A 16,174-nucleotide genomic window follows, 5' to 3' on the forward strand; every position below is an offset into this window, starting at 1 on the left:
GCAAAAAAAAATCTGATTTATTTAAGTATGTTTAATATAACATCGTAATCCTACTAAGACAAATGTGGTTCACTTAGAGATACAGGAAAAAGAAACGGGAAATGGTATTCAGCTCGTCAGTAATATGATGTCTGACTAGAACAAGTAGCGTATTAGTTGTCAGGAAGTGGAAAGCATTCTCAGATTTCAAAGCAACATCGATGTGATAAGATTCAAGGCAGAACAGAGCAGGTGGTGCCATAGCAGTCATTAATTACAAGATGCCCAGGCTTAACAAAAGACTCACTTTACAGACTTAATTATCAATTAGCATTCTTCAAATTGATCGTAAACTGTTTCCATTGGAGAAAGTTTCTAAGAAGAAAATAAATTTATAAATAGAGTTAAAGTCAAATACTCATCACAAGAGGAATGATTGTAATAATAAAAAATTTCCCAACTATCTATGAAATTATGAAACTAAAGACAGTGCCAGAGAGTATTAGTAGAATAAAACATGCTGCTCAACACCCACCTTGTCCATAAAAACCATTATTTCTTCTAGAAAATTATCTAATTAAGATTAATTTTTATTGAAGGGCTATGATGTGTCTTCCACTTTTACATATTTATTTCACTTAATTCTCACAGCATCCTTTGTTGTCTACTCATATATGTACTTGAGTACATGCACTGATATACAGACTCGTACATAAATCTGTACTTATTCTAGTCCACAGAAAGGTAGTTTCTTATTTGTGCATTCATTTTATCTTACTCTGTAAAGCGGCGTACTGTAATTATTCATTCTCTCTCTTCCCACTCAGAGAAAACTTGTATAAGAGGAGTTACTAAGACTTTAAATACAGCAGGATATAAAAGCCTGGATATGGTTTACTTTTCCTGCTTAAAAGAAATGTGTCCTAGATCAGAACCATCCGTGCTTACTGAAGCCATCAGGCTGCATTTGTGTATAAAGAGAAAAGGGTGGAAAAGAAAATCTGAGCGAAAATAAAAGGGGTGAAGAAAAGAGCGAGGTAACTTTCACGGGGAGAAGAGCTCCTGAAACTTGGAAGGCGGATCGGCCCGGCACTGTCCGGTGCGCGCGCAGCGCCCTGGGGGCAGCGGGATCTGTAAGGGAGTGAAGACGCCTGAACTCGGAGGTGGGCGAGGCCCCCCCACCCCGCCACCCCGGCTGGCCTGGCGGGAGGCAGAGCAGGTGCCGGCGGGTCTCCTTCTGGGTCAGAGACAACAGGCATCACGCTGGCCAAACCAGTATGACAAGCAAATGGGACTCACTCCAGAAGGAGAGGGCATTCTCAGGGAACGAGCAAAGCAGTAGTCACAGTAAAAGAGAGTGACGTCTTGTTGGAGAGACAACTAAGGAAGGGACTGGGAAAGCCTCAAAGAATGACTGTGGACTTCCTGCACACGCTGATCGGGATGGGCTTAAAGTCAGAAATTTGTGTGGAATATTGAGAGATTTGACATCCTTTGTCCTCATGTTATCAAGCAAGTTATACCGCTAAGAGACTCTTACAAAATATAGGTGCTTAATGTTTGTAGAAAGTGATTTTAATAGACTTAAAGTAGGATTTTAATAAAATAAGAATCCCAAACACATAAATAGTGAACAAATATTTCACTTTTTTGTGCTTTTAAGTCTACTGGTTATTTTCTGTCATGAAGGTCAAGAGAACCCTGAACACACTTTTAATAGCATCATATAATAATTCATTCACTGGGGTGCCTTTTTAGCTATCCATTCTACAATAGTCGGAGACAATGTTTCAAAAGAATTTTCCTTTTCTTCCTGAAGCTTTCCTTAGGTGAGAAACAGCTTAAATACAAAAGACCAACTGAGCAAAATATATGATTTTCTAACAGGCAAAGTTCAAATTTATCTTTTAGAAATAGCAGATATTCTAGATCTAATATTGCCATGGCCGAATTATTTTGAAAATATAAACATGTTTTAGAAAGTGCAAAACAATTTTATTAAAGGGTAAACTAATAAACGATAAAATATTCAGTGGCAAGCTGAATACAAATAGTTAATTGCTTGGTAACAGATTGAGACCTCTCACGGGAGACTTCAGCTGTTATCAAACTAATTACATTAAAAAGCTTTTAAAATGAAAATCCTGTTCTTACCAATAAAACAGATCAATCTAGGCAGTTTTAGGTAGGTGAAGATCTAGCAACAAAAATATCTCACCAATACTCCAGTGTACTTAGGGCTTGTTTCTTTTGGTTCTGTTGTTCAGACATGGCAAAGATAATCATTCTGATACGTTTACAGTTATCTTGCTAGGCAAGTAAGAGGAAGGTAAGATATCAAATGACTGCAGAATAATATAATAGATGATTTAATAATACAGACAGAACAAACCGATAAAAGAAGCAGAAAACAAGATATTTATATCCTCTAAGTATCCCCTAAATACTCATAGCAAAATAACCTGCATAGCTACAGTGAATCTTAAAGACAGATGAAAGACGGCGGAATCAGATTTAACAGAGGAAAAGCTGAGTTTTCCCAGGGATGGTGGTGTGCTGGAGCCCACCTGTGCCAGCTCATGAGCGCCAACTGCTAAAGTTTCAGGAAATGGGTGCGCCAGCTGTTAAATGTATCCATCAGTAAAAAATTATATAAAATTATAATTAGTTGAATTATACTAAAAAGGTAATAGTCAAAACTCATTGCTTCCTAACTATTTTACTACATTGTATTACTATGTATGCCTTTGAGGACAGGCACATCTACATGGTGGAAATATTACATAAAGATAAACCACTACTGAGCATCTTCTCCCAACTCCACTTTCACTAACTTCACGTTGATAATTTCAAATCAGCCATGATGGAAGTAATTACCACTAAAATTGGCAAATGCTGCAAATTGAGGCTATTTTTTCTCTCCAAAGAATCAATTTTAAAAAATTTACCAACCCACCACTCCCATGGGTATTCTAAAAATTTTTTATAAAGAAGGCTGGTTTAAAATGAGTAACACTGTAAATACTTGAAAAACTACTTCCAGAAAAGTCACTGATGACACATAGGGAATATTATCTTAAATGGTACTAAATTATAAGATAGATCAGTTCTGGAATACTCCAAAATATAAGTAAATAACCATTTTTATTTCATAAAGAAAAATATGCCATCCATCTTTAACAAATTGCTATAACTCTGGAGGTTTAATTTTGGTATGGAGTCATTCTAAACAGAAATGAAGAGGATTTGGCATAAGAGTAGAATAAGAAACTACCAGGAGTCACTGTTGAACACTTTTCAGGCCCATGCTCACAGTTCTAAGTGTTATTATGCCCTTCTTTTTCATTTAAATAACTTTCTTATGCTCACTTTGGCAACATAGATACTAAAATTGGAACGATACAGAGACAAGCATGGCCCCTGAGCAAGGATGACATGCAAATTCGTGAAGCATTCCATATTTCTTGTTCTCCTAGGGCAGTCTACCCAGGCAATAGAAATAAAAGCAAAAGTAAACAAATGGGACCTAATCAAACTTACAAGCTTTTGCACAGCAAAGGAAACCCATAAGCAAAACAAAATGGCAACCTATGGAATGGGAGAAAATATTTGCAAAAGATGAGACTGGCAAGGGCTTAATCTCCAGAATATATCAACAGCTCGTACAACTTAATAAGAAAAAAGCAAACAACCCAATCCAAACATGGGCAAAAGACATAAACAAGCAATTCTCCAATGAAGACATACAAATGAAAAAAAAAAAAAAAAAAAAAAAAAGACATACAATTGGGCAACAGGCACATGAAAAAATGCTCAATATCACTAATTATCAGAGAAATGCAAATCAAAACTACAGTGAGGTATCACTTCACTCCAGTCAGAATGGCCATCATTCAAAAGTCCACAAATGATAAAGGCTGGAGAGGGTGTGGAGAAAAGGGAACCCTGCTACACTGCTAGTGGGAATGTGATTTGGTGCAGCCGTTATAGAAAACAGTACGGAGATTCTTCAGAAGACTAAAAACAGACTTATCATATGACCCAGTAATCCCACTCCTGGGCATATATCCAGAGGGAACCTTAATTCAAAAAGATACATGCACCCAGTATTCCTAGCAGCACTATTTACAATTGCCAAGACATGGAAACAACCTAAATGTCCACTGACAGATGACTGGATAAAGAAGTTGTCATATATTTATATAATGGAATACTACTCAGCCATGAAAAATAACAAAATAATGCCATTTGCAGCAACATGAATGGACCTAGAGATTGTCATTCGAAGTGAAGTAATCCAGAAAGAGAAAGAAAAATACCACACGGCATCACTCATATGTGGAATCTAAAAAAAAAAAAAAAAAAAAAAAAAAAAAAAAAAAAGATAAATGAACTTAGTTACAAAACAGAAACAGACGTACAGACATAGAAAACAAACATGGTTATGAGGTGGGGGAAGGGAGTGGGAAGGGATAAATTGGGAGTTCGAAATTTGCAGATACTAACTTCTATATATAAAATAAACATGTTCATACTGTATAGCACAGGGAACTATATTCAGTATCTCATAGTAACATGGTGAAAAAGAATATGAAAATGAATATATGTATGTTCATGTATGACTGAAGCATGTGCTGTACACCAGAAATTGATACAACAATGTAAACTGACTATACTTCAATTTAAAAAATATATATAAAATAAATTTCACATTCACACACCTGTTCTCTCTATTCTAGTATCTATTTTCCCACAATAAACTGATTTTGTTTCTGTTCTTACTGTTGTTTTTGTTTACTCACTTTTCTGTACTAATCATAACTCTTTCAAAACATTAAATTTTCATGTATATGAAAAAATGTGAAACTGAGGAGGGCAGGCATGTTTCTTAGAACTTTAGGGTTTTTCCAAGATGCCTTGCCTCATGGGGTGAGGAAGAGGCTAAATGGATGGGACTGCAGCCTCCTTCCTTCTGACATTAACCAGAGAAACTTAGCATTGTATCTGTCTTTTATATAGTGGGGTTCTGTGTAAAATGTCGTTTCCTTTGTACGAAGGAAGGAAGAAGGATGGAGGAAGGGGTGGAAGGCAGAAACAGACAAAGAAAGAAAACCAGTGGGTTAGAGAACTTAGGTATGTATGTGTGTTTGTGTATGTGCATGCATGCATGTATATTTACCATCTGTAATTCTGAAAGCTGTGTTTGTGCGTTTTGGGAGGAACAGCTGTAGGTAGATTGGGTCCATTCATGGTTAAAACATTAGTGCATTTTTAAGTGAATTACATGCATTATATATTAAATATACACATACACACATATACAAAGATCTAATTTAAATGATTGGTATTTGAGTTTTTAAAATTAAAATGTAAAATTAAGGGGAGTATGCAGATAATCCAGGTTTTAAATGGAACAAAAAAATTTCTAATTTTTCTATCTTCACACAATTACATTATGTGTGTCTTAAAAATAATTTCATGTGTTGTAAATTATTTGTAAAATAAGAGCAACACTACCTCTCAAAACAGAACAGAAACAGAGAACACTTTACAGAGATGAATAAAATGAGAAGTCCCTGAGAAAGGAAATTTTTAAACAATAAAACACACTGCTGGTTGGAATACTATCTTTTGAAGAATACAGCCAAACACTTTTCAAACTAAATAGTCTCTCAAATTTGAAAAGGGAAGATAAATAAAGGTATTGATTTAAATGACTAGAAATGCATTTACTTTAAAGACTTTTTTCTAAAAAAATTTCCTCGAGCAAGTAAATCAATCAAGTAGTAAACAGGATAGCACCATAATGACTGTAAGACAAGGGGTCAAGGGAGACGACATACTGGCTGCATGGAAGATGTGTGTTCCACAGACTTTGTTTTGAGGTCTTCCATCCCAGTACTAGCCAGGCCCCATCTAGCTTCGCTTATGAAATCTGACAAGGATACAGCCGACAGCAATAAGGATGCAGGGTAGTGATTTTATTTCTTATTTTATTCATTGCAGCCCCAGGGAGAGAGATAACGAGAACAGGAATGAAATCCAGGTCTCCTCCATAAAACACTGCACAACATCACCACCAGGTCATCGGGGGAAAAGAGAAGACACTATTTTATTTTAAAAAGGTTTCTTTGTTACAATATTTATGGTGGAAAATTATTTTGTTTGGCTTACCCAATGACTCATTCAAATCTCACTTTTATTAATCATATATATGAATGGTTGTTTTCATACAAAAAATGTTTGACACTTGCTTAATGGACTTAAAATATGTAACTACACTGTTTCAGAAATTGAAAACAAATGACAATCACCAACTTATGTCAGATAATTATAATCAGAAATAACTTTTTATATTTTGCTTTTTATCTAATAGTCCTACAGTCTGAATATTTGTCATCTTTCACTCATTGCTTCAAAGTGCTGTAGGCACTGACAATGATGAAAGCCCCGGCAAAATCGGGGAGAAATTACCTGGGTTTGACCCTTTCAAAACCTTACGAAGGTTAAGAAACTCCACAGATGGATTAATGCCTAATTTACTTACACTGGTGGGCCATGTAAAATTCCTATTTGAATGTTTTTGCTCTGAAAAACAGCAACTGCCTATCATTGAACTAAATATAGCACAGTACCTGTGATAATCAAACATCCCTCGTAAAATGGAAAAATGTTACTAACTTAGGGTTCTTATGAGGGTTAAATGGGCAGCTCGATGTAAAGAAAAAAGGACAGTATCTGACCCAAGATGTCAAGAATGATGATGGTGGGGGAGGGTGTAGCTCAGTGGCAGAACACGTGCTTAGCGTGCATGAGGTCATGGGTTCTATCCCCAGTACCTCCATTAAAAACCTCCATTAAAAAAAGAGATGATGATAAAAAATTTTTGTATTTCTTCTATTTAACTTGGAACTATCAGTAAACTCAAGAGCTAGCTTCCTACTACGGTATTTTATTCATGCAGCTTCTCTGTATGAGCTATACAGATGCACAGCCTGTCTATGGTCATTCACCGCCACGTCATATGCCCAGGGCAACCTTTACTAAAAGTTCATCTCTCCATTACATATTTTACAGCAAAACTTTGTGACATTACAGACATGGTACTGAAAACCTTTCCAAATATATAGTGGACAAAACAAAAACTAGTTAAGAGACTGATCAGAGAATCTCTTAAAGAAACTGTCAACTTAATACAAAGCAGCAGAGTCAACTTCCTAATACAAGCATCATGTATTTCTCTTCATTTGGTTTCTACTAATAAAAGGACAAAAGAAAAATTTAAGTGTTGATGAAAACTTTGAACATGACAGGAGGATTCCAAAGAAAGGTAGAATACAAGGAAAACTACGTTTTAGGGTTTCTCAGTTTACAGAATGTTCTAACATATATACTTTTACCTCTAAGGTAGACAGCCCAGATAATTTTACGCTTTTTCTACAGTGCCAAGTAATCAGAAAACTAAAACCCAGACCACACAGGTAGCAAACAGTGATGCTAACACTAGAGATCAGGTCTCTCCATCTTAGGGATCCAGTGTTTTGTCTTCCACGCCTCCATTACTGTGTCTCAGCAAAAGTCACCACAATAAATTACTTTGGACACTTGATTAGTTTAACAACTACTTATTGAGTATTAAAGTGTGCACATCTCTACAGTCAGTTCAACCACAGAAACCATAAGTAAAAATTCTAATGAGAGAAGAATATAGGCTTTGAAACAAGGAAACCCAAGGAATGAAATGCTGTATCATTACACAGTTCTGCACACAAAAACTACTTCCTTTTAACTAGTTACAAATGCAGTGACCCTATTTCCAAATTATCACTTTCTGAGGTGCTAGGAGTTAGGGCTTTAATATTTAAATTTTGGGGGGACACAACTCAACACATAACACACAAAATACAGGAAAAAATAGATGAAGTAAAGGGTCAAAGATCATTTTATTGTCTGGGGAGTAGCAACAGAAACTCATGCAAGACTGTAGTAAGATGCATACTGAATACTATATATTCACTAAAAGAAGAATAAAAGAGTGGATAATGATAACAAGTTCATGGAGGGGAGAAATGGAAATTAAAAATTAATCCAAAAGAAAGCACGAGAGGAAAAAGAAAAAGAAAAAGGGACAAATAGAAAGCAAATACTAGGATGATAAATTTGAACTCCCAAATATCAGTAATTATACTAAACACAGATGAATTAAATGCTCATCCCAAATTTCTAAATCTGTAAACTTAAATAAAAAAAACTATATACAAATAGAAGGCAATAAGAGATTTCTGGAAAGTATCTATCTTTTAGGAAACTAAACGTGAGTCAAAAAGGAAATCACAAGAAAAATTAGGCTGTTTTGAACCAAATGAAAATGAATACATGATATCAAAATTTGTGAGATACAGCTATAAATATACAAATATTAAAAAACATAAAGCTCTACATTTAAATAAATAACACTCAAAGGAAACTCACATTAATACTTAGAAAAGAAGGAAGTTCTGAAATCAATGACCTAAGCATCCACCTAAAGAAATCAGAAAAACAGCAAATTAAACCCAAAATAAGTAGAAGACAAGAACAAATTAATAGCAGAAATCAATGAAATAAAAAGCTAAAAAAAAAAAAACAGAAAAATCAGTGAAACCAAAAGCTGATTTTTTAAAAAAGAAAATCAGTAAAATGAATGTACTTTTAAAGACTTGTAGAGATCCTGACCAAAACTAAAACAGAAGACACAAATTACCAAAATCAGAAGTCAAAGAAGATACATTACTACAGATTCTACTACAGTGGCTGTTAAGGACCACAACATGGATAAATCTTGAAAACAAGCCAAGCCAAACACAAAAGACCACATATTGTATGGTATCAATTATGTGAAAGGTATACAACAGGCAAATCCATACAGACAGAAAGTAGATTAATGGTTGCCAGGGAAGGGGAGAGCAGAGAATTGGACCTAACTGCTAAGAGGTAGAGTGTTATTTTTTGTGTGTGTGTGATGAAAATGTTCTTAAATTAGACAGTGGTGATGGTTGTACAACACAGTGAATAGACTAAAATCACTGAAGTGTGTGTACTTTTAAATGGTAAATGTTGTTATGTGAAGTGTGTCTCAATAAAAAAAGCCTACAACATATATTTTAAAGTTAAACAATAAAAGTGATACATAATTTTAATGATGAAATTAAAACTTAATAATGAACGCTTTTTTGAGATTGGAAACAAAACAAGGATATGAATTACCATCACTTCTAGTCTGCATGTACTACAGATCCATATCAGCACAAAAGAAAAAAGATATAAAACTCAAAGAAACTGTTAGAATTAAAAAATAAACTTGGCAAGGTTGCAGGATACAGGGTTATTATATCAAAATCAATTGTATTTCTATAGCAAATATAATTGGAAAGTAAAATTTAAAAAAATATCATATATGTTATCTAAAAGCATTAAATACCTAAGAATATATTTTTTTAATCTGCAATATGTACACACAAAAACCTTCAACAAATTATTTAAATTTTTTTCAAGACTTGCATGAATGGATTTATTCATGGGTTGCAGAGTCAATGCTGTCTGGATGCCAACCCTTCAAAAATTAATCTATATATTCAATGTAATCCCAAATGAATATCTCAACTGCATAATTTGTGGAAAATGACAAGCTATTTTAAAAATTTTTATGTGAATGTGAAGTGGCAATCTTACAGGAGGAAAACAAAGCTGGAAAATTACTGAACCAGACACCTACTGTGCGGCTACAGTGATGAAGACCGTGTGGCATCAGCACCAGGATGGAGCAGATTAACAGTACAAAGGAGAAAGTCTAGAAACAGACCAAGACATTATGGATACTTGTTTTATAATAAAGGTGGCACATGCAGAGCTGCAGCAAGCAATCATTTCATTAATTGGTATAGAGTCAATTGGTTTGGAAAACTTCTGAAAAAAAATTAAACTTGATCATTACTTCACACTAAACACAAATATTAACTCCAGGCGATTGCAAATCTAAATGTAAAAAGTAGAATATTAAAGCTTCTAGAAAGATTTGGAAATATCGTTATGACTGCAAAGTGGGAAAATACTTCTTAAACATGACACAAAAAAACACCAAATAAAGGAAAGGAAACGATTGATGATTCAAACTGATAACTCTGTTCCATCAAAAGACACCATTAGGAGAGTGAAAAGGACAAGCCAGAGTCGAAGAAAAACGTGCAAAGATTCATTTGTGAAACATTTTTAAAACTTTACAAACCAGTATGAAAAAACACAGGTCACAATAAAAAAATGACTTGAAAAGGCACTTCACATAGGAGAATATAGATGTCCAACAAACGTAAGAAAAGGTGGTCAGTCTTAGTCACCAAAGGATATGCAAATTAAGCCATAATTAAACATCACTACATACTTAACAAAATGATTAAAAACATAGAAGACTCAATCCAGTGTTAGTAAGAATGTAGAGTAACTGAAATTTTCATATCCTGCTACTGAGGTATAAATTGAAACAAACATTTAAAAAAAACTGAATTAGTTATTAAAGTTGATCCTGAAACTTAACTTCAAAAATAGAAATTTACACATATGTGTACTAAAAGTACAATAATGATCACAGGAAATTTATTCATTATAGTTGAAAACTGAAAATAACACAAAGCGCCAATAAAAATAAATTGTGCTATATTTCTAAATGGATTGTACAGCAATGAAAATGAACAAACTACTGCGACACACAATAATGAATGAATCTCACAAATGCTATGTTGAACACAGGAAAGCAGATGCAGAGGGAGATATGGAATGTGTTACAGACTGAATGTCTGTGTCCCCGTCAATCCATACACTGCAATCCTAACCCCCTAGTGTGATAGTATTAGGGGGTGGGGCCTTTGGGGTGATTAAGTCATGAGGGTGGAGCTCTCATGAATGGGATTAGTGCCCTTATAAAAGAGACCCCAGGGAGCTCTCTCACCTCTTCCGCTACTTGAAGACACAGCAAGAAGACTGCTGTCTATGAACAGGAAGAGGGCCCTCACCAGACACCAAATTTGCTGGTGCCTTCATCTTGGACTTCCCAGTCTTCAGAACTGTGAGAAATAAATGCGTTTAAGCCACCCAGTCTATTGTATTTTTGTTACAGCAGCCCAAATGGACTAAGATAGGATGATTCCATTTATAAACTTCAGATAGCAGGAAAAACTGATCTGCGGTGTTAGAAGTCAGGACAGTCATTCTCTTTGTGGAAGAAAAGAAAGGTGGTGACCAGGACAAGGCATGAGTGTGGCTTCTGGACACTGGCAATGTTCTACTTCTTCATTTTGGCAGTGGTTAAGCTGGTTTACCGTGTGATAGTTTACTGAGCTGTATATTTATATTTTATATACTTTTCTGTATGTATTTTACTGAAAACAAATTTTTAAAACCTTACTTGTTTTTTCTGTGTTCTGTTCCTGTTTTCCAGCCAATCATCCATTTGCTCCTCAATTTCTTCTATAGAAGTTCCATGATCGTAAGACTGAATATATGCACTTTCTAAGGGTGTATATGTAGGAAATTCAGGTTTTGGTTTTTTTACTTTGACTTTCTTCTGCTCTAAAAAAAAAAAAAAAAAGTTTCAAAGAACCAATTAATAAAAGAATAAAAAGAATTTCTAACATAATATATTCACAGACCATATCTTAAAAGAACACACACACACATATATATATATATTAGTCTTTCATCAAAATAGAATTGCTTTGCTATAGTTAGCTGTAAGTTTTACTGCACATTATCCACCACATTGTTTTAAAATAAAACTCACAGATGCTAATGATAGATGATTAGGATATAACCCCATATCAATTTGTATATATCTTTAGTTTTGAAAGTGCTGTTCATGAAACGTTTCATTTTGGCCCAATGAAAAGAGCCTGGTCATCAGTGTTCTAACCCTACCTCTACCACCTAATAGCTGCATAATACTGGGCAAGTAACTAACCCTTAGAACAAGTGTCCAGTTTCTCTTCTGTAAAAGGGAGCTGTATCTAACCTCAAAGTTGATGTGAGGAAAACTATACATCCCCTAACATACTACTTGGCAGAAAATTAGCTCGTAACGGTATACTCATGAGTATATTCATCTTTTCAGTATTTTACAAGGCAAAATCTAATCTGGCAACATCAGGAGTAGTTATCAATCGATGTTTATCAATTTATCAATTAGCCTCTTCATTAAATCCTTTTTTGATTAGCGTTAACACTGAGAAGCAGCTCCATTCTTAACCACTACTGTCAAATTCATCCAGCCTTATAACCGTATCTTCACCAGCCTCCGTGTGTTTCACATGTACTATAATGACAATATAATAAAATTAATATGACATTGGCATATGAATACACAAATTCCTAGAAGAGAATAGACAATCCATAAATATTTCAATTCAGTGGGAAAAGGATCTAATAAATAATACTGGCACAAATGAATATCCTTCTGAAAGAAAATTGGAAACAACCTTACAACATATATATATATATATATATATATATATATATATATATATATATATATATATATATATATATATAAATCCTAGTTGGATAAGAGACTTGACTTTAAAACTCTTCCAAAAATAAACCTAAAACACTATCTGTACTATTTAAAGGAAGAGGAAATCTTAACTAAGACTGAAAACCCAGATGCCATAAAAAGATAAAAGAATAAACAAATCGAGAGAAATAACAGATTTAGAAAGATCATCTACAATTCAGAGTACAAAAAGAAAACTGATACATAGAATACATAAAGAGATCTTATAAACTGACAAGACGGTAAGTAGCCCAACAGAAAAAATGGCCAAAAAATAATGTACGTTAATATAGTAATTACTGTTGGTGTTGTGATATCATGTACACATACACACCGTATGCGGAGAGAGCTGATGGCTACTCTGTTGATTGATTTTTGTAAAAGGGTTTATATAGGACATGCATGATGCCTCACATACCATCTAAGTTATAACAATGTTAATAATCTTAAGCCATTTAGGTTCCTAGGCTCCTGCAGTAAGCACAGGATGTTACATGATCAAGGACAGATTGTTTTAAAGTTTGTCACAAAACTTCATTAAGTAGGCCATCTCTTACCCAGCCGGCCGTGCCTGTCTTAGGTTGTCCTCCTCTGAGGATCTTACCCGTCATTGGCTATCCAGCCGTCCATACTGGATACATTAAATAGGCCATCTCTTATCCAGCCAGCTACGTGACATTTCTCACAGCTTGTTTATCAGTTCAGCCCATGGCTTATTCTCTAGAGCCTTCAGGCGGGGGCCTACAATTATGTGCTGGAGAGGGTGTGGAAAAAAGGGAACCCTCCTACACTGTTGGTGGGAATGTAGTTTGGTGCAGCCATTATGGAAGACAGTATGGAGAGTCCTCAAAAACTAAAAACAGACTTACCATTTGATCTAGCAATCCCACTCCTGGGCATATATCCAGAGGGAACTTTAATTCAAAAGGATACATGCACCCCAATTTTCCTAGCAGCACTGTTTACAATAGCCAAGATATGGCAACAACCTAAATGCCCATCGATAAGATGAATGGATAAAGAAGTTGTGGTATATTTATACAATGGAATACTACTCAGCCATTAAAATGAATAAAACAATGCAACAACATGGATGGACATAGAGATCGTCATTCTAAGTGAAGTAAGCCAGAAAGAGAAAGACAAACATCATATGATGTCACTCATATATGGAATCTAAAAAAAAGAAAAAAAAGAGGACACCAATGAATAGTCATATTCAGAGAGGTCATCTTCAGGGCAGTCATAAGAGAACTGAAGCAAAGAGATTCTGAAAATTTTAAAAACGAAAAGAAAAAAAGCAGGAGTAGCTACATTACTATTAGGTAGACTTCAGAGCAAAAAAAAATGCCAGGGACAGAGAGAGACATTACATAATGATAAAACAAGGTCAATTCATCAAGAAGACATAGTGGTCTTCAATTTGTGTCTATGTACCAAATAACAAAGCTGCAAAATATGTGATGCAAAAAATGATGGAATTGAAAGGAGAAACAGACAAATTAACAACCACTATCAAAGACTTCAACATCCCTCTCTCAACAATTGACAGGATAACTAAACAGGTTCTGTATCTTTGCTGATTTTCTAACAATACCCTCAACCAACAGGATCTAATTTCTATTTTCAGAATATTCCAAAAGCAGCAGAATACACATTCTTTTCAAATGCCCATTAAACATATACTAAGATAGACTACATCCTGGATCATAAACACATCTCAAGAAATTTAAATGAACTGAAATCATAGAGTTGGTTTTCTGATGAAAAGGGAATCAAACTAGAAATCAATAACAGAAAGATAGCAGGAAAATCCCCAAACATGTCGAACCTAAACAACATACTTCTAAATAATCCATGTATCAAAAAAGGAAATCTCAAGGAAAAAAGAAACTGAACTTAATCAAATTAAAATATATTGAAATATGTGACACAAAAACAGTGCTGAGTGAAATGTATAACATTAAAAGCTTGCATCAGAAAAGATGAAAACCCTCAAGTTAGTAATCTAAGTTTCCACATCAAAAAACTGAAAAATAAAAAGCCAAATGCAAGCAGAAAGAAGAAAACAATAAAAATAGAACAAAAATCAATGAAGTTGAAAACAAAAGCAATACAGAAAATCAATGAAACAAGGAATCGGTTCTTTGAAAAGATCAATAAGACTGACAAACATCTGGCAAAGCTGATTAAAAAAGTGAGGAAACAAGTTACCAATATTTTAGCACTGCAACAGGAGAAATCACCATAGGACATGCAGACGTCAAAAGGATAATAAATGAACAACTCTACGCACATAAATTTGATAATTTAGATGAAGCTGACCAATTGCTTGCAAAATACAAACTACCTCAACTCACTCATTATGCAGTGTAATACATATGTGGTATAGATATTTAAATAGCCTTGTAATTATACAGAATATTTAATTTGTACTTTAAAAACTGCCAAAAAAGAAATATCCAAGCTTAGATGGTTTCACTAGAGAATTCTACCAAATGTTTAAAGAATTAACACAAATTCTATACATTCTCTTTCAGAAAATAGAAGACTTCTCAATTCATTATATGGTGGTAGTATTATCCTGATACCAAAACCATATTAACAGTACAAAAAGAGAAAACTAGAGACCAATATCTCTCATGAATATAGATGCAAAAATCCTTAAAATATTTGCAAAGAGAATTCAACAATATATAGAAGGGATTATGCACCATGATGGTATTTACTGCAGGGATGCAAGTCTGGTTCAATATTCAAAATTCAATCAGTGTAACCCACCAAATTAACAGGCCAAAGAAGAAAAGTCATATGATCATATTATTGATGAAAAAAATTTAACAAAATTCAACATTAGTCATGATTAAAAACTCAAAACTAGGAATGGAGGGAAACTTTCTCAACTTCAGAGCATCTACAAAAAACCTACAGGTAACATCATAAATAACAATAATAAAGCTTTCCCCCTGAGGTTTTTAACAAGAGGAAGGATGCCCTCTCTCCCTACTCCTGGTCAGCAAAGACCTGCAAATACTAGCTAGCAAAATATGGCATGAAAAGGAAATAAAATGCATACCAATTGGAAAGGGAAAAAAATTATCCCTATTGTCATATGACATGACTATCTATATAGAAACGCAAGGAATTTATGTAAAAACTCCTAGAACTAGTAAGTAAACCCAAAAAGGTTGCAGGATACAAGATCTACATACAAATATCAACTGAATTTCTTTACTTAAAGTGAATATTTGGAAACTGAAATTAAAAATGCAATATCATTTACAATCACTTGAAATAAAAAACACTTAGATGTAAATTTACCAAGATAAATACATGATTTCTAAGCTAAAAACTACAAAACATTAAAGAAAGAAATTAGTGAACCTATAAATAAATGAAGAGATATACTCAACATAGTAAATAGGTCAATTCTCCCCAAATTGATAGACAAGTTTAACATAATTCCTATCAAAATTCCAGCAAGATTTTTTTTAATAGATATACACAAGATTACTCTAAAATTTATCTGGAAAGGCAAAGGAACTAGGACAGACAAAACATTTTGAAAAAAGAAAATGGGAAGAATCGCTCTACCTGATTTTAAGACTTATTGTAGAG

General features: G+C 34.2%; 1 protein-coding gene and 1 non-coding gene across 2 annotated transcripts in view; one reads left to right on the forward strand and one right to left on the reverse strand.

Annotated features, from left to right (window-relative positions):
• DNAJC1 (DnaJ heat shock protein family (Hsp40) member C1) overlaps positions 1–16,174 on the reverse strand; it is a 149,599-nt gene that overhangs the window by 46,167 nt on the left and 87,258 nt on the right. Inside the window, exon 8 of the mRNA XM_032473809.1 lies at positions 11,417–11,580. Within this exon, the coding sequence (XP_032329700.1) occupies positions 11,417–11,580 (164 nt within the window). The remainder of the gene's footprint in view (positions 1–11,416; positions 11,581–16,174) is intronic.
• LOC116661627 lies at positions 3,341–3,444 on the forward strand. Its single transcript, XR_004317580.1, has one exon. It is a non-coding gene; the product is annotated as a U6 spliceosomal RNA (small nuclear RNA).

This window comes from Camelus ferus, chromosome 35 (assembly GCF_009834535.1).
Source record: "Camelus ferus isolate YT-003-E chromosome 35, BCGSAC_Cfer_1.0, whole genome shotgun sequence".
NCBI lineage: Eukaryota > Metazoa > Chordata > Mammalia > Artiodactyla > Camelidae > Camelus > Camelus ferus.